At 33.9% G+C, this 23,633-nt stretch overlaps 3 protein-coding genes across 4 annotated transcripts; 1 reads left to right on the top strand and 2 right to left on the bottom strand.

The window, feature by feature from the left end:
* Positions 1 to 1,413: 1,413 nt before the first annotated feature.
* LOC135142625 (uncharacterized) lies at positions 1,414 to 4,091 on the bottom strand. Of its 2 annotated transcripts, XM_064074369.1 has the most exons (3): positions 3,835 to 4,091; positions 3,000 to 3,704; positions 1,414 to 1,476 (listed from the first exon to the last, which is right to left on the bottom strand). In XM_064074369.1, exons 1-2 carry the CDS (start codon positions 4,089 to 4,091, stop codon positions 3,008 to 3,010), a joined length of 954 nt encoding a protein of 317 aa, XP_063930439.1. In that variant the 3' UTR covers positions 1,414 to 1,476; positions 3,000 to 3,007. The 2 variants fall into 2 exon arrangements, with proteins under 2 accessions (XP_063930439.1, XP_063930438.1); XM_064074368.1 differs by lacking the exon at positions 1,414 to 1,476 and having other exon boundaries at positions 2,939 to 3,704.
* Positions 4,092 to 4,190: 99 nt separating this feature from the next.
* Positions 4,191 to 14,119, top strand: LOC135142624 (serine/threonine-protein kinase pelle). The gene is made up of 3 exons (XM_064074367.1): positions 4,191 to 4,410; positions 12,724 to 13,334; positions 13,395 to 14,119. Exons 1-3 carry the CDS (start codon positions 4,291 to 4,293, stop codon positions 14,020 to 14,022), a joined length of 1,359 nt encoding a protein of 452 aa, XP_063930437.1. The 5' UTR covers positions 4,191 to 4,290; the 3' UTR covers positions 14,023 to 14,119.
* An 8,557-nt stretch (positions 14,120 to 22,676) lies between these two features.
* LOC135142573 (zinc finger protein 64-like) lies at positions 22,677 to 23,378 on the bottom strand. The gene has a single exon (XM_064074292.1). The coding sequence runs from the start codon at positions 23,376 to 23,378 to the stop codon at positions 22,677 to 22,679; it is 702 nt and encodes a 233-aa protein (XP_063930362.1).
* Positions 23,379 to 23,633: the final 255 nt, after the last annotated feature.

The raw sequence follows: 23,633 nt of genomic DNA, 5'->3' as shown, positions 1-23,633 counted from the left end.
ATATTTTGTTTTTATAAATCTTTCCTAGTTTTTTGTTTTGTAAATATTTTGTTGATGAATGTTTCCATCATATAAATTATCTGATGTACAATCTTAATCTCAAATAAGAATTATTTGTTGTTTAAAATTTCACAAGATCGTATGGTGAATTTAAATGTTGTATACTGCTCTTTTTGAAACTTTGACACTTGTTCAGTTGCAGTTTAATATCAGAATTATAAGAATTGAACATATAAGTGGAATTGAGGTTAAATAACGCAGAAACATGTGGTGGACGCGAAGTGCGCGGTTCCTAGTCGAGCTGGCGTAATGTGACTCGATTTGGAAGTGTGTGGCAATTAGTAACTTTTATGAAATAGAAATATAACTGTGTCTTTGTTATGCCCCGTCTTTTCGCCACAAGGTATTTTTTTGCTTCCAGTATGGCGATCCTGTTACTGTCATTTGGCTGTCAATTGCTTTGCTGGTAACACGTCCTCTACGACTGTTTGCCGGTTACCGGTGACGCTCTCTCGTTGTATAGGGTTGGAGTTACTTTGGGACTGGAATAGTGTTCTTTTCGGTCCGTTAACTCGATAATTCTAGTACAGTCTATCGTAACCTCAAATCGTAAACATATCAAACTTTTTTGACAGTTCCTACATTTGATAGCGAAAATTACTAGTCTCGCGCTATCTTTGTTTAACACATAGCAATTTGCCGTACTTTCTAAAAGTAATAATAGATCTAGTGACTTTAAGCTGGCGGGATTTATCGCGCCATCTGCACAAAGATGCAGGTTAGAATAGAATTCAGGGGCGATCGAGATGACGTAACGCTGTCGACTTCTACCCCATAGCCGAGATAGATAGAATCATCGTCGTGGGGGGAGAACAGTCGCGACCAGGAGCCCCAAACTTCGCTCAGCTTAGTTACTTTACTTCGGATTTTGCTTTGTTTTTATTAAATTTATGATATTCAAATATTTGTATTGATTCAGAACGTTTAATTTTATTTTATTCCAAGTTATTCAAAGTTTTTTTTGGAGCTGAGCACAATTTAGTCGCAGCTTTTTTTTTCTTTTTTTTTGGCAGTGGAGGAACAAATATTTTTTTTCCTCCACTGCCATATATTTGGTGTTTCATTTGGGGTAGTTTTTCAACTTTGGGGTCCAGCCAAATGTTGAATTTTTGAACTTTTCGCAGGCTGTTCAATTTTTTTCAATGTGTCAATTTAAGGCGGGCCGCCCCTATCTCAATTGTGATGAATTTTTTACTCGTTGTCAGATAGAGGGGCGGAGTTTAATTGCAAAATCCGTATTTTTCTACAAAAATTTATTATTATAAACATATTTTAAGTTTCCCCTTCTCTTCTCGTCAATTAAGGTAGTACTTTTTTATGTAAAATTAATCACCGAAATGGAGGCGGATGGGTGGGCGGGGTTTATTATATGTTCTTCTGCAGAGTGGGAGTGGTAAGTAACTGATAGAAACTAGGCTGTAAAAAAAGCGTTAATCGTAACTTTTTTGTTGTATTTCAGAAAAAAAATGAGAACGGGTGGGTGGGCGGGGCTAAGTTTAATTTTTTCCGAGAGTCTTTTATAGGTAAGCAGTAGGCACGCCCACCCACCCCCTCTTCATTCTAGTGACTACTCTTAATATTGTTAATTATTGACAATATTATTGTCTCATTAAATTCTTCGACAAATCTATTAAACCGTTGGTGATAAAATAGATAAATTGTTATTTTCCTTCTATAAATTATTCGATCTACACCTTATATTTCAAGGGATTTTTCTTCGTTTATAGTGATAATGATGTTTTAATCCTCCATATTACATCTACAACATAGGTTAATGGCACATCAGATAAAAACACAAAAAATAGAATGTGTAATAAGGAAAATATAAAATATAAATGTAAATATTCAAAACTAATCTAAACAAACCAAAATTTTGGTCACCACAATTTTTTATTTCTTGTTTTGCTTATTAATACTGGCATTTTGCTGTTTCCTCGATATACAATTGACCCCATGGACGAGCCGCCACTGACAACAGAATCAAAATTAAAGTAAGGAGAATAAATGTTCAAATTCAAGCCGTAAGAAAATCACACATTATATAAAACAAAATAAATATAAAATACACCTCCCATTTCGAGTCCACAAAAATAATAGTTTAATTGATGATAATTTTCAAAGTCCTTTTTCTAAAATGGATCAACATTTAAGGTTAGTTTAACTGTCATAAATGAAATCATAATAAAGGCATCTAGAACTTTAGATATCGTTAATTATTGTCGTAAAGACGCGTTAGAACAATGAATGATTAAAAATCCTATAGGGTGACATTGAAAAATCTCGTAAGGTGATTTCCTACGTTATAGGAATGCTTTTTATTTTTCAACTGCGGTTTCATGCCGTTGTTTTGTTTTCTCAGCGCGAAATTTAATTTTTAAATAGGAACACCATAGCATCTATTTTCTGTCTTGTCTAATTCTTTAAGAAAAAGTGTGGTTTTTCATTATTGTATTTTATCCATCACAAAATAAAAAAAATCTACAGTAATGAGTTCGCAAGTTTATGATTATCATTTTTTCTCAATTTTTTACATATTTTATTCAGATAAGTAGGTACAAAAATGGTTTAAGTATTGTAACCAAACATACACTTGACAGGTGACAAACATGTATTGTTTTGTCTGTAATCTGTCAATTTTGATTTTGTAACGGAAGAATGGGACATAGAAATGTAATGACAAAAAAGTATACTTGGTTGCATACTTTATTTTTTATTTTCTAACCAACTCGTTCGTTAATAACATTCTAATCAAACAAGTGTTTCAATTTTTGTGCATTTAAGTCACTTAAGCAAAGTAAAGAAACGTAAGAATTAATTTGATAAAAGTAATTTAATTTAAATTTAAGTTGTAAATAAATCGAACGGAATAAAACGACGCTTGAATAATTTGTTGGTTATTTATTTTTTAGATATTTTATTAATGAATTTAAACACGCTACCCTGTTTTTTAGCCTAGTGTTTCCTTGTCGTAAAGTAGCTTTTTTCTTCTCTGAGTTATAATTATCTGTCTCGCTTTAGCAAGATCATTTTCAATATCATCTATAGTTCTTTCTTTTTTGAATTTTCTTCTTCCTTTATTGTTACTTTGCATTTCCACATGTATTATTTCTTCTTGGTGTTGTATAGTAGTTGAAGGTGATATTGGATCCTGGGGAAATTGTACTTCATTTATTGGAGAGTCCGTGATCTCAATCTCTTCTGCAAAATCAACACAGTTTTCACCTGCGGACTCTGTAGGGGAAGGAGCTGGCGACAATGATGTAGTCATTACTAATATAAACCCAGAATCAGACTTTAATATAGGTTCAATCTCATTAGGGTCAATCTTAGTAGATTCAATTATAGTAGGTGCAATCTTAGTAGATTCAATCGTAATTGTTTCAATATTAGTAGGTTCATCTTCCACAGTTGTGCCTGGAGAACCTTCACTTGCAGTTTCTGTTGTTGCAGAAGTTGCCGGGGAAGGAGATCTAACAGGGGTCGCTGGTGTCGCGTCTTTTCTTAAAACTCGCCGACCTTGCGGCCGTATTAAAAATTTATCAGATGTAAAATGATCCGAACATAAGTATAAGAATCTTGCTCCAGTAGGTTCAACACCTAACTTCTTAAACCATTCATGTCGTAGACTCACATCATTTGGAAACCTATAAAACACAATTTGTTATCAATTATTACCAGGTTCGGCAACAGCAGCGCGAGAAAAATTTCTCAGAACTGTTAATGCTGTTGCCAACTTAGTAGTATTTGTGGATCACTCTGTATATGTATACATACAAGTGGTACGAACGCGTCGAAGCTTTTTCGAAAGGTCTTTTACACATAAAACACACTTTCACCATTTTTGTCTTTTTTATTTTAAATCCAGTCAACGGAAATTGTAACTCGAGGGGGTAGTAATGTTTTGTTACGCCACTGCCTAGCCGGAAACTTTTATCCGTGAATCCACGACCACGACACAGAGAGAGCAGAGGGTCACGTAAGAACGAGTTTGGCTTAATGCATGTCACAAACAAAACCTCTTTCGAAAGCATAACCTCAAAAACAATAATCGGGCGACGTAGTAGGGAAATTTTAGTTTTTGGAGAGTAGTGTTGGTGGCCTGGACTTGCGACCTTGAGTGCCACATGTGACTAGTCATAATCAGCTGTCATAACAATCGTGTAACTTTAAAATTTTGTGATTCAGTTTTCGTCGGTGTTTGTAGTTGTAGAATTAATAGCTGCGAATAAAATGCGTATTAGAGAATTGCCTTATATGGCTAAACGTGATGTGTGCAAACTCTTGGAAATTAACGGTTGTTTCCATGAATTGGGGTCTGTGCACATGCAGTTTGAAGACTGCTTTCTACAGGTAACGAGTAATTTAATTTGAATTGTTCGGTGTTTTTTTTTTCGAAAATAGTTGTGATGATAACAGGCAGCTTATTTTTATTTCGGAGTATGTTATTTAGTCGGGGTTATGTTAAAAAAAGCAATGATCTTGGGTGAAACCCACTGGGAAAACCCAACGGATTTATTCGATAAGCTGTGTAATCTGCTCCTTTTTTTCCTTGTATTCGTTTTGCTTATCTTTATTTCTTCGGTTTAGTGCTGGGTCAGTGATTTTATTTTTATGATGGTTAGGTAACAAATATAATTAAAAATAAATATAAGTAGTTTCAACAGTGGAAACTGGAAAACAAAGTTTACTGTGATTGTTACTACCGTTAAAATTTTGACAAGTTGAATACTAAATAGAAATTTTAAATATATTTTAAAACTGTCGTGATACACCAATCACAATTTGTCTGTTTACTTACTTAAATTAAAAAAAATAACAACAAAAAATCTGCATTCATAAAATACAGATGGTATTGGTTTACTTTGGAACTTTTTATGAAAATATTCAAAATTATTTTTAACTATACAGAGTGTTTTGCTTTTGAGGCGTAAAATGCAACTAGTTTTTTTTACTACAATACTATATTTTTACATATTATAGTTTATTGACCTCGTTGTAGGCTTCATAATCACGGTTTATTTAGGAAATTCCGATGCGACGTTGCCACGTTATTCCAATTTTCTTGATATTTGAACAATGAAAGAGTTCACCAAAAAATTGAATTAAATTAGACAATGCATTTTTTTTTAAATAGAAGAGAGTTTTAACATTGGTCGAAAGTTATTTCGACAGAACTTCCCTCGCTTCTGAAGTACAGTCCAACAGATACTGCTACCTCTATCCTTATGTTTGTATTAATAATAATAAATTAATTAATTAATTTGGAACCCTCGAGAAGGTTTCACATTCTTAAAAAAGACAGTTGGGAGCCCCGCGAAGATTTCACATTCTTAAAAAAATTCATTTAGCCCCCCCCGAGAATGTTTCCATAAAAAAAGATATTTGGAGCCCCCAAGAAGGTTTTAGATTTTTAAAAAAGACAGTTGGAACCCACGAGGAGGTTTCACATTAAAAAAAAGATATTTGAAGCCCTCGAGAAGGTTTCACATTCTTAAGAAAAGACATTTGGGGCCCCCGAGAAGGTTTTACATTAAAAAAAAAAATACATTTGGGACCCCCGAGAAGGTTTCACATTCTTAAAAAAACTACATTTGCCCCCCCCCGAGAAGGTTTCACATTAAAAAAAGACATTTGGAGCCATCGAGAAGGTTTCACATTCTTAAAAAAAAAACACATTTGGGACCTCCGAGAAGGTTTTACATTTTTAAATAAAAAAAGTGAGAAATTAAAAATTGAAAAGTCGAGAAATTGCAAATAGAAAGATTGCAAATTCTGAAAACTGAAACACCCAAAAATTGGAACATCGAAAAGCTGAAAAATTTAGAAATAAAAACTCGAGTCGCATATCTTAAAAATGAAAAAACAAAAAAAAAAAAAATAAAAATTGCAAATCGAAAAATTGAAGAAACGAGAAACTGAAAAAACAAAAGAATAAAATCGAAACACGGAAAAACCGAATAAGTGAAAAAATGACGAAAATGCAAAACCGAAAAATTGAAAAAATCGAAAATTTTTAACTTGAAAACTCGAAAATTTGAAGAAAAAAAAACTGAAGAATTGAAAATTTGAAGAAAAAAATCGAGGCGACGGAAGTTCTGTCGAAATAATCTTCGACCAATTTTTTTGATTTGCTTATTTCAGGGTGATTAAAAAAAAATGAATCAGTCAATTTATTTTATTAAATAAATCAAGAATTGCAAAACTGAATAGTTTGAAACCTTGGAGACGTTTAAAGTTATTGTGAATATGGTGAATTGTTAATCAAAATATGTCTGTTTATTCCCCCCCCCCCAAATGGTGATGTCATGTCAAAATTTTGGCGAATAAATTCTACCCAAAATGTGCAAAATATGATGAGTTTTTACTTGTGATTTATCACTACATTAATTTTTTTAGACTTGCTCAAACAGGTGGCTCAAATAAATGAAATGTATTTACCTTCCATCAATTTTTTGATATTAGAATTCTTTGTTTTCAAGTTCATGATTCTTGTTTTTCACATTCTCGATTTTTTTATTTTCATTTTCTCGATTTCGTAACACTCTTTTTCCTTTTTACAATTCCTTAATTTTTTCAATATTTCTGTCGATTTTATAATTTTAAAATTAAATAATGGAAAATTGAAAACTCGTGAAATTCTTTCTCCAGAACCTATAAAAATCAATGATGTAAATGGAATAAAGGTGGGTGGGAGGGGCCTTTTTTTACTTTGTTTTAAATCTTAGACTCTACCGCTTGTTAAAATAGAGGCAAGAGACAAGAAATGGACGGAGCTGAGTTTAGGTTTTTCTAAAAAGAGTTTTATAAGCAAGCAGTAACTCCACCCACCGACCCTCTCTTCATTCTAGTGACTACTCTTAATATTATTCGATCTTATCTTGGCAAATACTAGCCCCGCCCACCCACCCTCTGTTTTCTTGGAAGGTATGTGATTTGCCAAAATTAGTTTTATCTTAGCATGTACTAGGCCCGCCCACCCTCCCTCTCTCTTCTTAGAGGCTATGTGATTTGCTAAAATCAGTCTTAGCAAGGACTAACAAATAAAAAAATAAAAATTGAAAAATTCCAAGTCGAAAATCCAAAAAGTGAGAAATTAAAAAATGAAAACTCGAAGGGTCGCCTATCTTAAAAATGAAGAAACAAAAAAAAATGAAAAATTGAAAAATTGCAAATCAAAAAATTGAAGAAACGGGAAACTGAAAAATCGAGTAAGTGAAACAATAACGAAAAAAAAAAACCGAAAAATTGCAAAAATCCAAAAAGTTAGAAATTAAAAATTGAAAACTCGAGAAATTGCAAATAGAAAAATTGCAAAATCCCAAAAACCGGAACATTCAAAAAATTGGAACATAGAAAAACCGAAAAATTTAAAAATGAAAACTCGAAAAATTGAATAAACGAGAAACTGAAGAAAATAAAATTGAAAAAATAACTAAAATAAAAAACCGAAAAATTGCCAAATATAAAAAAAATCAAAAGTTGGAAAATTGAAAACTTGTTAAATTCTTTCTTCAGAGCCAATAAAAACGTCTGTTGAAAACGGAATAAGGGTGGGTGGGAGGGGGCCTGATTTTACTTTGTTTTAAATCTTAGATTCTACCGCTTGTTAAAATAGATTTCAATTCACATTTTACAGTAAATAAAGTAAGTCAGTGCAATGGAGACGAGAAGTGGGCGGGGTTGAGTTTAGGTTTTTCTAACGAGTTTTATAAACAAATAGTAGGCCCGCCCACACCCTCTTTATTCCAGTGACTACTCTTAATATTATTCAATCTTATCTTGGCAAATACTAGCCCCACCCACCCACCCTCTATTTTTTTGGAAGGTATGTGAATTGTCAAAATTAGTTTTATCTTAGCATGTACTCTTCGAGAAAGTGGGGTAATTTCACCAGTTGGAACCCACGAGAAGATTTCACATTAAAAAAAAGACATTTGAAACCCTCGAGAAGGTTTCACATTCTTAAGAAAAGACATTTGGGGCCCCCGAGAAGGTTTTACATTAAAAAAAAATACATTTGGGACCCTCGAGAAGGTTTCACATTCTTAAAAAAACTACATTTGGGCTCCCGAGAAGGTTTTACATTCTTAAAAAAAGACATTTAGGGTCCCCGAGAAGGTTTCACATTCTTAAAAAAAGACAGTTGGGATTCCCAAGAAGGTTTCACATTCTTAACAAAATACATTTGGGCCCCCCGAGAAGGTGTCACATTAAAAAAAGACATTTGGAGCCATCGAGAAGGTTTCACATTCTTAAAAAAACACATTTGGGACCTCCGAGGAGGTTTTACATTTTTAAATAAAATGGGGCGTATTCTCACTCTTCGAGAAAGTGGGGTAGTTTCACCAATAAAAAATCTGTTATGACGGCATAAATATAGATGATACACAATGCGAGAGAAAAAGGGAGAAAAAAAAAAAACGAAAGGTCAAGTTTGGAATCGAACGCGCGACGTCCAGTCCGCATTCCTAACTCGTAACCACTATACCACGACCGGGATGCCTTACGATAGTGGTAAACTGTTATTATACTGTGCATTATGTTTTTGCAAAAATTTGGACGGCTAGGGAAAAACTCAAAGCGGATTCGTACACCACACTTATACGACTATATGTATTGTTGTAAGTAAAACAATTAAATCAAATGAACATAGAATTCTTTGAAATGACGGCATCAAATTGTAGCTGGGGATGATTAGCAAAATTTTGGTTAGCATTTAACCATCTACATGATATTTCTAATGTATGTACATATAAAATGTGACAACAATAGGTTCGGGAGTTTCGAAGATTAGGTGTCTAATAAAAATGGATTCAGACACCCGACAGACGGACTTTACAAGTTTTTTTTCCCACTTTTGGATGTTTTTTAATTTTTAGATTTTGCAATTTTTCATTTTTTCAATTTTCTTTTTTATTTTTTCAATTTTTTGGGTTTTCTATGTTCCTGTTTTGTGATTTTTCTTTTTTTCAAGTTGAAATTTTTTAATGTTTGGACTATTCGATTTGCAATTTTTCGGTTTTCAATTTTCGATTTTTCAACTTTTAGATTTTTTAATTTTTCGTTTTCTTAATTTTAGATTTTTCAGTTTCAACATTTTTCAATTTTTCGTTTCTTCAGTTTTTGATTCGCAATTCTTATATCTAGTTTCCATTTTAAATATGTAATAATGAGTATTTTTTAATTTTTCACTTACTTAATTTCACGATTTTATAATTTCTCCAATTTTTAATTACTAGGATTTTAAAGGATTTTAAAACTTTTCGACGTTTCAATTTTTTAATTCACTAATTTTACACTTATTCAAATTTTCGATTGACATTTACGTTTCGACTTTTTATTGTGTTTATTTTTACAAATTTTCAATTTTTCAATGTTCCGATTTCGTAAGTTTTTGTTTTTTCAATATCGATTTTTTAAATTTTTGGTTTCTTCAAATTTTTGATTTGCAATTTTCTGTTTTGTTCTGATTTTTTAAACTTTTTTTATTGTGAAATTTTGCAAATTTTCGACTTGCAATTCATGAGTTAATTTTTCCATTTGTAATTTTTCGGTTTTGAGCGTTTTTAGATTTGTCAATTTTTCGTTTTTTCAATTTAAAATTTTTAATTTCTCGATTTTTCAATTTTTAGTTTCTTCAACTTGTGATTTGCAATTTTCCTAGTATTTATTTTAAATATATATTATTGGAAAACCCAAAAATTGCAAATTCGAAAAATTATAGAATCGTCAAAATGCTGAAGGCAAAAACGAAAGAATTAAATGTCGAGACATTGAAAAATTAAATATCGAAAAACTGAAAAATCGATTAAATGAAAGAGTTTTAAAAACCAATTTTACAGTTTTATGTTTTTCCGTTTTTCAGTTATATAATTTTAAAATTTGATCATTTATTTGACTTTTCATAATTTATTTTTTCAATTTTTTGATTCTTCAATATTCCATTTCTACATATTTCGGTTTGCAATTTTTCGTTTCAGTTTTTTATTTTCTTTATTTTTACAATTTTTCGATTAGCAATTTTTCAATTTGTCGTTTTTAAATTTTTCAGTTCTTCGATTTTTCAAATTTTCAATATTTCAGTTTTTACATTTTGCAATTTTTCGATTTGCAATTTCAGGAGTTTTCAGTTTTAAATTTTTTGAATTGCGTTTTTTCATTTCGGTTTTTTATTTCCTTTATTTTTTCAATTCTTCGGTTTTTCAGTGTTCTGATTTTCATTTTTTTCCATGTGAAGCTTTCCAATTTTGAATTTTTCTGTTTGCAATTTTTCGGTTTTCGAATTTTCAACTTTTAGACTTGTTATACTGTTATCATTGATAACAGTATTGTATGCAATGTATTGAAACATTCATTAATTTTTATGACTCACCCTGTATAAAAAATTAAACTTTTAATGCAATGATAAATCACAAATATAGACTTATCATATTGTCCACATTTTGGTTTAATTTATTCCATAAAAATTTCAGATGACATAAATTCTTTGAGGGGAATATATATTTTGTTTAAAAATAGAAGTTTAAAACGTCTGCAAGATTTCAAAGCATTCGGTTGTGTAGTTCCTGATTTAATCAATAAAATAAATTGACTCTTTCATTAATTTTTTGAGTCACCCAGTATAAGTAATTCTAAAAACTATGAGGGCGTTAATAAATCACAAGTATGCAGTCATAATATTTTGCATATTTCAGAGAGGATTTATTCGGCAAAATTTTGAGATGACGTCATCAATTTTTTGGGAGGGGATAAGCGAATACATTTTTCTTAGCGATTTACGATAATTACAATAACCTTAACATATGTACAAGATTTCAGATGTTGATACAGTTTTTAATTTTTTTACAAAAATTTGGATGTCTAGTGTGAAAATTCGACACGACTTCACACACAAGTGCAGGAGTATCTTATTTTATAAAATTAAATTGGTGGTGGGGATAATTAGCCGAATTTTAATAAGTGTTTAACCATCTACATGATATTCCTAATATACATATAAAATTTGACAACAATTGGTCCAGTAGTTTCGGGAAGTAGAAACTAAAAAAAAATGGAATAGCGTCACAACGCCGCATCGGAATTTTAAAAATAGACTACGATTTTAAAGTCTAAGAAGAGGCGGAAGAGAATATGTTGAAATATATACGGGGGTTCCATAAAAAAACTAGCTGTGTGTTATTAATTTTTTTTATGTTCAATCATTAATGAGATGTCAATGAACGCGCACTTAGTGAATCACCCTGTATATCTAAATTTCTTTCCAGCAGTCGATTCCATAGATGTCAAAATTCGGAATTCGGGATCAGATTTTTTCTTTTTTAAAAATGGACAAAAATTAGGTTGATTAAAAAATACTAGCAATAGAGAAAAAAGTGTCGGAATTGACATATGTGTCCTTGCTGAAATAATGTTGATAGGGACATTCTCAAAAGAGAAAACTGTTTATAAAAAAAATAAAAAATGTCTTTCAAAATATGTATTGGTATTTTAGTTTTTTCAAATCGACTGCCCAATATTTTACTACGACTTCATATCATATTTTTACTTCCCGAGCGTAAGCTAAGGTCGCATCCGAAACTACTGGACCGATTGTTATTAAATTTTTTCATGTATGTTGGGAGTTTCGTGTAGATGATAAAACATTAACCCAAATTTGTCAAATCATCCCAGCAACAACGAGATGATGTCGTCTCCAAAATTTACAGTTATAAATGTTTTTAAATTTTAGAAAATAAGTACTTTGGCCCTTGTAATTTATGAATTCGTGTTGAATTGGGCATCCAGATTTTTGGAAAAAAAAATCAAAATTGTGTAAGAATATTTTGTAATTTAACTTTGAAACTGCAAAATTGAATGATATGAAATCCAAATCTTGCAAACGTTTTAAGGTTATCACAACCATAGTAAATCGTTAATAAAAATGTTTTTATAGGTTCCATTTATTTATTCCTCAAAATATCAACGTCATTTTAAAATTTTGCCGAATAAATGTTCTCTAAATCTTAAGTGGGATTTATAAACTTACTGTTGACGTTGAAGTTGCTGTTCCCGAAATAAGTCTACACAGAAAAAAAAAGGCAAAATGTAGCCCCGCCCACCCGCCCTATCTCAATTCTGATGATTTTTTTTATTCGTCGTAAGCCGAGGGGCGGAGTTTAATTGTAAAATCCTTATTTTTCTACGAGAAATTACCATGTGGAATATATTTTTAAGTAATCGTGTTATTACCTTTCTTGTTGTGAAAAAAAACCTACACTACACATTTAAAAAAAAATGTGTTTTTGAGATGAATAGCAATAAATCTTGTTGATTTAAACGTCGAGAACTATCTTTAACAATGCCTAAATACTGACAGAACGCTACAGTGTAGAAAATGATGGCAGTTATTTAAAGTATGAGGGTTTCGATGAACAGTGTTGAATGTGAGGATGCGTAGCGATAGCGGCGCGAAGGGCGTCTCCTCGTAAAGTTCTTATTTACTCTAACCACAACCATCATACGCGCTAGTATTACAATTAAAGGAACGAAACAACATAATAAAATAGTACATCACAATCTTATTTTATTACATCAGTGCAAAATTTTAAATACATATTTTAAGATTATCTTTTATGTAAACAATTTTAGCATTTTTAACCCGTTGTCTTTTTGTTTTCACTCCAGAACATCCTTCTTCGCTGCAAGGACAGCAACACCTGTCCAACAGAAAAACTACTCAATGAATGGGACACCTACGGCCATACCGTTCTAGAACTCTTCATCGTTCTCAACCGTATGAAACAGTACAAAATCATGAAACTTCTAAAACCCTACATCGACGCAAAATACCACTACCTGATCAAAGAAGTACCCACACCTCCCAACGTTCTGAGCGAAAAAATCTTGAACGCTCCACCACAATTCCCTGTGATAAGCCGAGACGATAACATAACCACCCCTCAACAGAATAACCTTCAAAAACTGAAGTCCCCAGGGCTCAAAGCGAATGGTGTTTCAGATGTATCGTCCGTGATGGAGTCGGCAGGAGCCATTCCGCAAATTCCCTATGAAGAACTACAAAAATCTACGAATAACTGGGACCAAGCGAATATTTTAGGGAAAGGTGGGTTCGGGATGGTGTTCAAGGGGATATGGAAGTGTACGCAGGTGGCTATTAAGAGGATCGAGAAGAAGGAAGACAGTCCGGAGTCCAGTTACCAGCAGATTGTGCAGTCGAATACGGAGTTGCACTGTCTGAATGCGTATAGGCATGACAATATATTGCCTTTGTATGGGTAAGTCGATACATATAAGAATGATAAATTAGTAATAAGTAAATAAATTACGCATTCCAGCTACAGCATCGGCGGCCCCCAACCTTGCCTCGTCTACCAATTCATGTCCGGGGGTTCACTCGAAGACCGCCTCCGCGTGCACGACCCCTCTCGCGTCCTCCCGTGGCCCACGAGACTCACGATCGCCACCGGAACAGCCCGAGGCCTCCAGTTCCTCCACACCATCCGAGACAAACCCCTCATACACGGAGACATCAAGGCCGCCAACATCCTTCTGGACCAGAACGACATGCCTCGGATTGGTGACTTCGGTCTAGCCAGAGAGGGTCCGGCGAGTGAATACGTCAAAGTCACGAGGATACACGGAACGAGGCCGTACTTGCCCGACGAGTTCATGAAATACAGGAAGTTTTCGACTAAAGTGGATACTTATAGTTTCGGGGTGGTGCTGTTCGAACTGGCGACGGGCGCCAGCGCCTATTCCACCAAAAGGGAACACAAGTTCCTGAGGGACCATGTGGTGAAGTGCGAGGAGGGGCGGATTTTGGAGCTGAAAGACCCGCGAGCGCCGGGGGGAGAGAGTTATTACAGGAAAATTGTCAATATCGGCCGGGGGTGTGTGCATTCGAACGCGAAAAATAGGCCCGAAATGGTCAATGTGCTCTTGATGTTGGAGAGGGAAAATTGATGACGTTGTGCGTGCGTGCGTGTGATTTTACATTGGGATTGTGCTTTATATTTCTATATTTATAAGTTAATGAAGAAATAAATATGTATTTTTATAATGCAGCATTTTTATTCATTCATATTAAAAACGAACAAAATCCTTGTCGAAGCGGAGTTTGGGACTCCTGGTTGTGGCTGTTCTCCTACCACGACGGTGATTCTACTCTATCGACAAGCACATGTCGCCTAGCATCCCTCTATCTAACGAAGAAACGTTCCGCGCTTACAGGCCGGTACGGTCGCAAACTCGTGGTTGGAAATCCTGGCTATTGGGACAAGCCGCGAGCGTCATGTCATCCCGACCCCTCTCCTAACTTTTATTCAAGATTCGCGATTTTTGTGCAGATGGCGCGATAAATCCCGCCAGCTCTACTAGGAACCACGCCCTCCGCTTCTGCCACGTGTTTCTGTGTTATTTACCTCAATTCCATTTAAATGCTCACTTTCAATGACTCTGATATTAAACTACAACCGAATAAGTGTTAAAGTTTCAAAAGGAGCAATAAACAACATTTAAATTCGCCATACAGTCTCGTGAAATTTTAAACAGCAAATAATTCTTATCTGAGATTAAGATTGGGCATCAGACAATTTATATGATGGAAACAATAGTCAACAAAATATTTACGTGGTCAACAAACTAGCAATTGGTGTGAAATAAAACTTGTGCAGACAAAAAAAATTACGTGATTTAAATTATATAGCAAAGAAAATTACTTTGGCAAAAATTGTGATATAGAGAAAAATTGCATGAGGCGAAAAATTGCAAAGCTAACAAAATTACATGAGGTTAATATTTGCCACATTTATCAATAATTCAAACAAAGAATTTACGTGGTGTTAAATAATGCCACACTGTATCAACGATTAAACAAAGAATTTACATGATGTTAAATTATGCCACACTTTATCAACGATTCAAACAAAGAGTTTACATGCCTTGATCCAAGTGACTGGTTAGTTAAAAATATTTAGCTTTGAGAGTTTATATCATGGACTGTCCCCTGTATATCCCAAACAAACACATAATAAATAAACACAAAATGCATTCTTCGTTGCGAGAATTACGTCTCGTTGATGTCCAGGTGATAACTGCCCAAGGGGAAAAATTTAATCCCCCCGTCCCTCAGTCCACGATATTATACATTCTACATTTCTACCGCACTTTGCATGGTCCTTTTCCCAAAGTAGGACAACGTTAGGTGGATTTTAACTGCCGTATTTATTGCTAGTAGTTCATTTGAACTACTAGCAATATTGTGTAAGGAAGTAAGAAGTGTTATAATGAAACACTTAAGTATAAGCATCCAGAAATCTTATTTATAACTTGAGAACCAAAGGAGTCCCGACTAAGTGAATCCCATGAAATCTAGCAAGTGCTTTGTCTGAACAATCTCATGACTGTTAAATTGCGTTAAAACCAGTTAACGATTAAAATCCTAACCTGAACTGTAAATTTACAAACAATAGATGAAATTTACACCACGTATTGACGTCGGTCGAAAATTCACATATTTAAGATTAGAAAAGCAGCAAGAATTAGTTACGTTTGTTGGGGAAACTGTGGCGTCGCCATAGGTACGATTTATTTTCGTTAAACAAAGGCTTCCTCGTTTTTTTTTAACTACCAAACCAACTAAACTTCATCTAGCTACCTTATCGCGTGTGTGTTTACTCACACCAAACAAAAAACAGTGACACAATATAATTTGAGCTTTTTTGACTGAACTTTTAAAGGATCTTACACACAAAGAACATCGAAGGATCGAACACATATTAAATACAGAGAAATCAAAATAAGTTGGTTTCCGTACACACGTGGCCACAAGAATTAGTGTTCAAAGTTAGATCGTAAAACAAACCCACATGAGTAAAAACACAACAAAAGTGGAAAATACCATTCCCCGCTTCGAATTCACGATGATATTAATTTATGTGATTAATTTTCAATGTTCTTTCTTTCCAGAAGGGATCAATATTTAAAGTTAATTTTAAATGCTACCAAAGCATAATATAACTTAGGGAAAATCATCCAAAATTTTTTATATTGTTATTAATACAAATTAAGTCTGCATCAGTCAATGTCTGGCACGTATGTTTACATTAATCTATCCATTATTGCCACCAAATTGTATTAAAAGCATGAATAGTTGAAAACGCAAACAATGAAAAACTTCAAATTGAAAAATTCCCTCTTTCTCTCTCTCTCTCTCTCTCTCTCTCTTAATAATATGTTTATTTAATGTAACGACTTCCTTCGTTTCTTTGTTTCGCTGCTTTCTTCAAATGACGGCCTAGGTTCAAACAATAACTACAACATAATTATGTGTGAAAAAGTACTCACCTTGAAATATACTGTGCTTTGAAGTAAAGGGTTTGTATAAATGATTATAGGGTCGCAGTAGGTCATGTAAACGTGCTTTTCAGATTTGAACTATACAAAATGCGCAAGGACGCATGACAAAGACCACACGCATCTGTATAACTGGTTGCTTAAATGCTGCATAGCATTTTAAAGAATAAAACTAATTCATTACAATAAAAAGAAACAAATTTATTGCGGTTAAACATCACAGTAAATATTGAAAATGTTCATAATTTTCTTCAAGTCACATGTTAATTCTGTTTTTAATTTCAAAAATGTTATGTGTTAACATGCTTTCGTAAATGTTTTGGACCCATTTCATGTTGTAACAGCAACTCCTCACTGCTGAGGAAATTGTGTCAAAGATGTTTGCGGATTCTGCTCAAGTCGTCTCAAATCATAAACAACATCCTCAGATGCTGAAGGTCTTCCACGGGATTTCTCTTTGTTGACACTGCCAGTTCGAACAAATCTGTTGATTACATCTCTAATGTGAATTATTAAAGACAATGTAAACAGTTTTACAACCAGCAATAACTAATGGTACATAATTTCTCAAACATTTGGACGTCTAGAACAGGTAATATTGTTTAGAAAAACAGATGTTTATTTTTCATAATTTTGACTCACTGTGCGTCGGTGCGATTAAGTTTCGTTTAAACAAAGGCTACTTTATGAAATTACCAAACCAAAATAAACTTAACCTAGGTAGCCTTAATGGTTACCGCGTGGTAGCACCCAAGGAGGTTTAAATGTAATGAGAGAGTATTGGGTTCATTGTTTTGTATCGCACATATACAAACCCTCTCTGCTGTTCGTATCGTGTTCGTACCAGAGATATGTAGATGTGGTCATAGCTTTCCCGATCTGGGGCCAACATGTATGATCTAAGAATAGCAATACTTTGTGTCGTCTATCCTTTTCTATATCAGAACCGGTACTATAGATTGCCAAGTGCTTGTCTTGTTATTGGCCCGTTCTAATGGCGGCAGTTATAAATAAATCATAACCACCCACAGTCTGACAGGTTCCGGCACAAACACAGAACGGCATCAACTGATTGGTTGCGGCGTACAGAGTAAGAGCTTCAGACATCGGGTTACCATTATACCTGCTAGAGAAAAAGAAAGAGATATAAACGTATAGTGGCCCTTGACGTATGTCCACGAGAAGATTAAATATCTGTATCTAGTCTTTTACGTATCTCTGGTTCGCACACGTTCGTGAATTGACGGATAAGCGGTTGAGCGAGTTAGTGGCGGAACTAGATTTTACAGGTGTCCATTAGTTTTAATACAATTGTCAGTGTTCTAGATTTTAGTGGATCTTTCCAAAGACCATATACGCGAACGTGTGGGAAGTGTATTAACCACACATTTTGTTTAAAAATCAATATTTTTTGTTTTTCTTGAAATTGTATGAAAGTAAAATTCGTCAGCCACTGCACTGCGGTGCAATAAACCTCTCGCGCCTCACTCCTCTCACAAGGGAGATGTTGGTCACACTTTGATACTATGGAAAGCAGTAGCGGCTCGTGGTCTTTTCATTAGGTGAGGCAACAATTTCGTTTCAAAATCAGCAGGTATTAATTAACATGTTGGCAATTACTTTTGTTAGAAGACAGATTGTTTATTCCTTTTTATGAAAACAATACAAATAGCTCTGAGTCAGTAACATAATATCTCTATTCTATATGGGTACACTTCTCGAATAAAAAACATTTAATTGCTTCACACAAACCAACAAGAAGGTTTAAAGACTACAGAATTTGCGTTATTAGCATTAAATATTAATTCATATGGTCTAGGGCTAATTTAAATATATTAATCAATTAATTAATAAAGTTCTGCTCAAATCTGAATGAGAGGTTCTAAAATTTTAACATACAATTGTTCGTCGTAAGAAAACCGTGCTTAAATATTTAACCTTTATAAGAAATTCTGGAGATTATAGATTCTTATGTTCCTATCAGCATTGCAAAACTGACATTTTCATTGTCCTACTGCTTTCAAGTTAACTTAAAAATTTTAATACATAACCTTGGCAATGTACATGCAGTGAACACCTTTCCTCGCGTCTAATTAATGCACAACTAAATGCACTCTAAATGCATTCAGCATCCCTGTTCAGCATTGTGCAGTTTCACCGTGAGATTAAAAAATTCGATCTGGTTGGCTTAAGGATGGTAGGCGTTGGTGCCTCCGCTCGCGCTTTGATAAAGCACTGATGACTATTGTCTTACTCAAAAACATATTAGCACCACTGACTAATCATTCTGAAGATATCCGTCTATCTGAGGCATGCCTCCGTCTGAAGCTGGCCTACACGGCGATGATCAGCGCTTATTCCCGTCGAAAGCGCGTACTTCAAAATATGTTACCAAGACGCGTTTTAATAAATCACAGTGTTCCATAAAAGTTATTTGCTATATCTTTAAAATATATTTGAAGTTAACAGATATTAAAACAAAAATTAATAGTCATTTTTTCCAGGGGAGGCACTGGTAGTATTGTAGTAACGGCAACGTTACTACAATACTACCCACAAATTCGTTAGACGAGCTCCCAAACTACCAGCAAAGAAACTAAAGATCCATAAGGTTAATCCGAAAAAGCCATGGATTAAACGTGAACTAATGAAGGCTATCAAGATTAAGAAAAGACTTTGGCAGAAATTTAAAGCTACTAAATTGGAATCTGACTACAGGGAACATCGTAAATTTTCCAACAAATTGTCTTTTGATTTGAAAAAAGCAAAAACTCAGTATGAAAATAGTTTAATTGGAAAAGGTAACAAGGCAATTTATAAATATGCACGACAGAAAATGTCGAGTAAAGTATCAATGCCGCTAATCAGGAGACCTGACGGATCTTTAAGCGAAAGTAATTTGGAAACTGCGAACTTGCTAGCTGATTACTTTGAAAGTGTCTATGTTACTGAACCACCAGGTGTACTACCTATAATTAATACACCTCGTCTCACGGAGTGTCTCGAAAATGTGATCTTAACAGAGGAAAGTTTACTAAATGAGTTATCAGCTTTAAAAATTGATAGTGCGCCGGGTCCTGACAACATTACTTGTAATGTGTTAAAGAGTTGTGCCCATGAGATTGTAAAACCGTTGCTTCATATAATGGCAAGGTCATTAATCGATTCGCGTTTACCATCGGATTGGCTTAAAGCGTCTGTTACAGCTATTTTCAAGACAGGGGACAAAACATTAGCTTCGAACTATCGTCCCATAAGTCTCACATCTGTGTGTTGCAAAATTCTGGAGAGAATGATTTGTAAGCAACTGAGAGGGTGGGCACTTCATCACAATTTAATTCCGAATACTCAGCACGCTTTTGTTCCAGGTCGGTCAGTCACTTCATGTTTGTTAAAATGTGTAGATGACTGGGGTTCACAAATCGATAACAAGAATCCTGTTGACGTGATCTATTTGGACTTTGAAAAAGCCTTTGATCGGGTACCGCATCCATGGTAGAAGGAGACATGGTATAGGCATCCGATGTACCAATTTAAAAATGGTCTGCGCATCCATTTGTGACGTTAGGTGGCATCAACGACCTTGTGACTCTTGTGAGCTTCGCTAGGGAAGTCTAGGGAATTTCAGCTTGAGTTGTCATTGCTCTGTCCAATACGTCAATTAGTTGTCAGATAACGAATTGTATTTTAAATTTCGCGCTAATTTCACCCCACTTGACGTCACACCCGATGCGTATGCCTATACCATGTCTCCTTCTACCATGACCGCATTTTCGTTTAATTACTAAATTAGAAAATTTTGGGATTCGAGGCCCATTATTGAAATGGATCAGATCATTTCTTCATGGTCGTAAGTTTTACGTCAGAGTGGGCGATTCGGTATCCTCTGAACGGGTGGTTGTGTCTGGTGTCCCGCAGGGTTCTGTATTGGGACCATTGCTTTTCATCCTCTACATATCGGACTTACCTCATTTAATTTCGTCAAATCATGTTTTCTATGCTGATGACTGTAAACTGTATGCTAATCCTATTCAAAATTATCGAGAATTGCAAACGGATTTAAACACTGTCTACCGCTGGTGCTTAGACTGGTTCATTCCGTTGAATAACGGCAAGTGTAAAGTATTGCACTTGGGTACCAACAACCCCAAACACATTTACATGATAGATAATGAGGCAGTAAAAATGGTGGATAGTCAAAATGATTTAGGTGTTATAATAACATCTGATCTATCTTGGTCCAATCAAGTGGCTTACGTTGCACGAAGAGCAAATTCTGCATCCTATATGTTATTCAATGCATTTAGACACCCTTCACGAGATACATTTCTGAAATTGTTTAAGTCGTATATACGGCCAATTTTGGAAGATGCCAATGTTGTGTGGTCACCAATTTTACAGCGGGATAAGGAATTGCTGGAAAAAGTTCAAAGAAGGGCTACAAAAAAGGTATTGGGCTATAGAACACAAAATTATCAAACCCGATTAAGATGTCTAAATCTTACATCATTGGAACAACGACGGAAGAGGGGAGACTTGATATTGGTTTACAAGATTTTTCACAATCCAAATATGTGCCACCTCAAAACCCTTTTTGAATTGAATACTAACCAATTGCGAGGGCACGTTTACAAATTAAAAAAGCAATCATTTAGAACTATTGTTCGAAGGTTTTTCTTTCCTAACAGGGTGTTTGAGGAATGGAATAATTTGCATAGTGAAATCGTAAATGTGACAAGTGTTAATATGTTTAAGAACAAATTGGATCAGTAACTCTACTTAGGGAAATCTATTTGAAGGAGCATAATAGGTCTCTGACCTCTGCTCCATTTTTTCTAATAATAATAATAAAATAATAATAATATAGTTGCCTATGTGTTAACGATTTTCTTAATTCATTTTTCAAATTCAATTTATTCAAATGCAATTTTGAGCCGCTGTTTTTTTTCGGCGCGAACTTTAAATTCAAATTAGGACAGCACAAGATTTAATGTATGTATGTAACGTAAAAAAACATTTAAAATGTTTCTAATCAAAATCTTAATAAAAAGATGGCACAAAATATAACACATAACAGAGTCTGACACAAATGCTACAAAAACGGACTAACAAAAAATAGATGTATATACATTCACCGTTATACTACGACACCCAACTAAACCTCGACTAAATAATACACGTGTTCATAAAAAACTGGTCCACTTTTAAATTTGTAAAGGCAACTGATACCATTTAACTACTGTTGCTTCCAAACAGCGCTTATTTATATGAGGCTTTAAATATTCACTGCGGTATCTGAGATAATCACACGGATACTATTTGATCTTCAAATGGATTTTTACATGCCTTCTTAAATCACTGTTTCTTTTACTTTTGTATGAACAGTCTCCACATTTATACCACTCAATTTTTGTGTCGTCTAGATGCATGTGATTTACGTGTCTTTTTAAAGATAGTTTTAAAAACTAAAGTTGTTTCTGGAACAGATAAAATTCAGTATGTGTAGCGAAAACCAATGACAGAAGTTGGAACAAAATTTCTTCATCCAGTGAAAAAGAAGTAAATATTGTATAAATATCGTTCGGTTAAAATTTTCCATTGTTTATCTAGTTATTTTTTAAACAATTTCTCTCGTTATGAATAACTGTTATACTTTGTAAGTATATGTAATGTAGAATGTTCATTTGGTTCTCTTCTTTGAAAGTGAATCTATTATTATTTAAATATTGTATTCATTCATTAAATTTTTCATTATGTAATTCATTTTACAGTCTCATGGTAACGTCATGTGTTAAACTTTATGTTTTGCTCTTGCGTATTAATAATATATTGTTATTTCTTAAAAACGCGAAAAACTTGAAAAGATGGCGATGTTTAACGATTTTCTTAATTCATTTTTTAAATTCAAATTATTCGAAAGCAATTTTAGGCCACTGTTTATTTAATGTATGTAATGTAAAAAAAAACATTTAAAATGTTTCTAATCATAATCTTAATAAAAAGATGGTCACAAAATATAAAACATAACAGAGTCTGACACAAATGCTACAAAAAACGGACTAACAAAAAATATATGTATTCACTGTTATACTACGACACCTAACTAAACCTCAACTAAATAACACACGTGTTCATAAAAAAAAGGTCCACTTTTAAATTTGTAAAGGTAAGTTATACCATTTAACTACAGTTCCTTCGAAACAGCGCTTATTTATATGACGCTTTAAATATTCACTGCGTTATATGAGATAATCACACGGATACTATTTGATCTTCAAATGGATTTTTACATGCCTTTTTAAATCACTGTTTCTTTTACTTTTGTATGAACAGTCTTCACATTTATACCACTTAATTTCTTCATCATTCAAATGTATAGATATTTCATGCCTTTTTAAATTCTCTACTCGTTTGGTTCTGAAGGAACAATTGTGACACTTGTACCATTTAATTTTTGTGTCGTCTAGATGCGTGTCATTTACGTGTCTTTTTAAAGATACTCCATACTTAGTTTTGAAAGCACACTCATTGCATTTGCGCCATTTAACGTCTTTGTCGTTCAAATGCAAGTTATTTATGTGAAGTGTTAAATTCATCTTTCTTTTACATTTAAATGAGCACTTGTCGCATTCATACCGCTTGGTCGAATGGCAATCCCGAATGTGACGTTTTAAATATTTTTTGAGTTTACCTTTGTAGGAACATTTGGCGCAATAAAACCAATCTACTTTGTCAGTTTGCTTGAAGTCGGAGTTGTATGTGGTATTCTCTTTCAAAGAACTCACACTTTGAAGATTTTCTTTCGTTTCCGTGCATGCTGAAGTATGCTGAAACGACTTCAACGACAGATTTGGCTCAAAGCAATATATTGCGCAACCGTAGTTTTCTATGCTGGAATCCTCACTAGATGTTTCCTCACTAGATTCTCTATTAGAGCCGTAGTCCGTAGAGTGATGAGCTTCCATTTTGGCGTTGTTACAAGTAAATGTTTCGTGGAGGAATTAGTGTCGTCTCATGTGGTTCACCCTAAGGAAAAGCGAAGTTGAAAAATAAGGGCACAACACACAGGTGTATACGTTTTTCCGTGAAGACCTCCCAGCTGTTGTGATTACTTCATTCATAGTATTTCAAAGTTGAAATTTTGAACACCTAAAACTGTTTTATCACACTGTAGAAGAATACTGCATTTTTCTTACCCAAATGCCGGAAAGTTTGAAATA

This window comes from Zophobas morio, unplaced genomic scaffold, assembly GCF_036711695.1.
Source record: "Zophobas morio isolate AGI-343-1 ecotype UQ-CSIRO unplaced genomic scaffold, CSIRO_AGI_Zmor_V1 ptg000049l, whole genome shotgun sequence".
NCBI lineage: Eukaryota > Metazoa > Arthropoda > Insecta > Coleoptera > Tenebrionidae > Zophobas > Zophobas morio.
Note: the sequence above shows the minus strand (reverse complement) of the source record. Positions and strands in the feature narration are given on the sequence as shown.

Bases quoted from the DNA above. Each gene is read 5' to 3' on its own strand.
- LOC135142573 (XM_064074292.1), bottom strand. From the start codon at position 23,378: ATGGAAGCTCATCACTCTACGGACTACGGCTCTAATAGAGAATCTAGT.
- LOC135142625 (XM_064074369.1), bottom strand. From the start codon at position 4,091: ATGCTTTCGAAAGAGGTTTTGTTTGTGACATGCATTAAGCCAAACTCG. The intron at 3,705-3,834 runs GTATGTATACAT...TGTGTTTTATAG, and splicing joins TCGACGCGTTCGTACCACTT to GTTTCCAAATGATGTGAGTC.
- LOC135142624 (XM_064074367.1), top strand. From the start codon at position 4,291: ATGCGTATTAGAGAATTGCCTTATATGGCTAAACGTGATGTGTGCAAA. The intron at 4,411-12,723 runs GTAACGAGTAAT...TTTTCACTCCAG, and splicing joins TTGAAGACTGCTTTCTACAG to AACATCCTTCTTCGCTGCAA. The intron at 13,335-13,394 runs GTAAGTCGATAC...TACGCATTCCAG, and splicing joins AATATATTGCCTTTGTATGG to CTACAGCATCGGCGGCCCCC.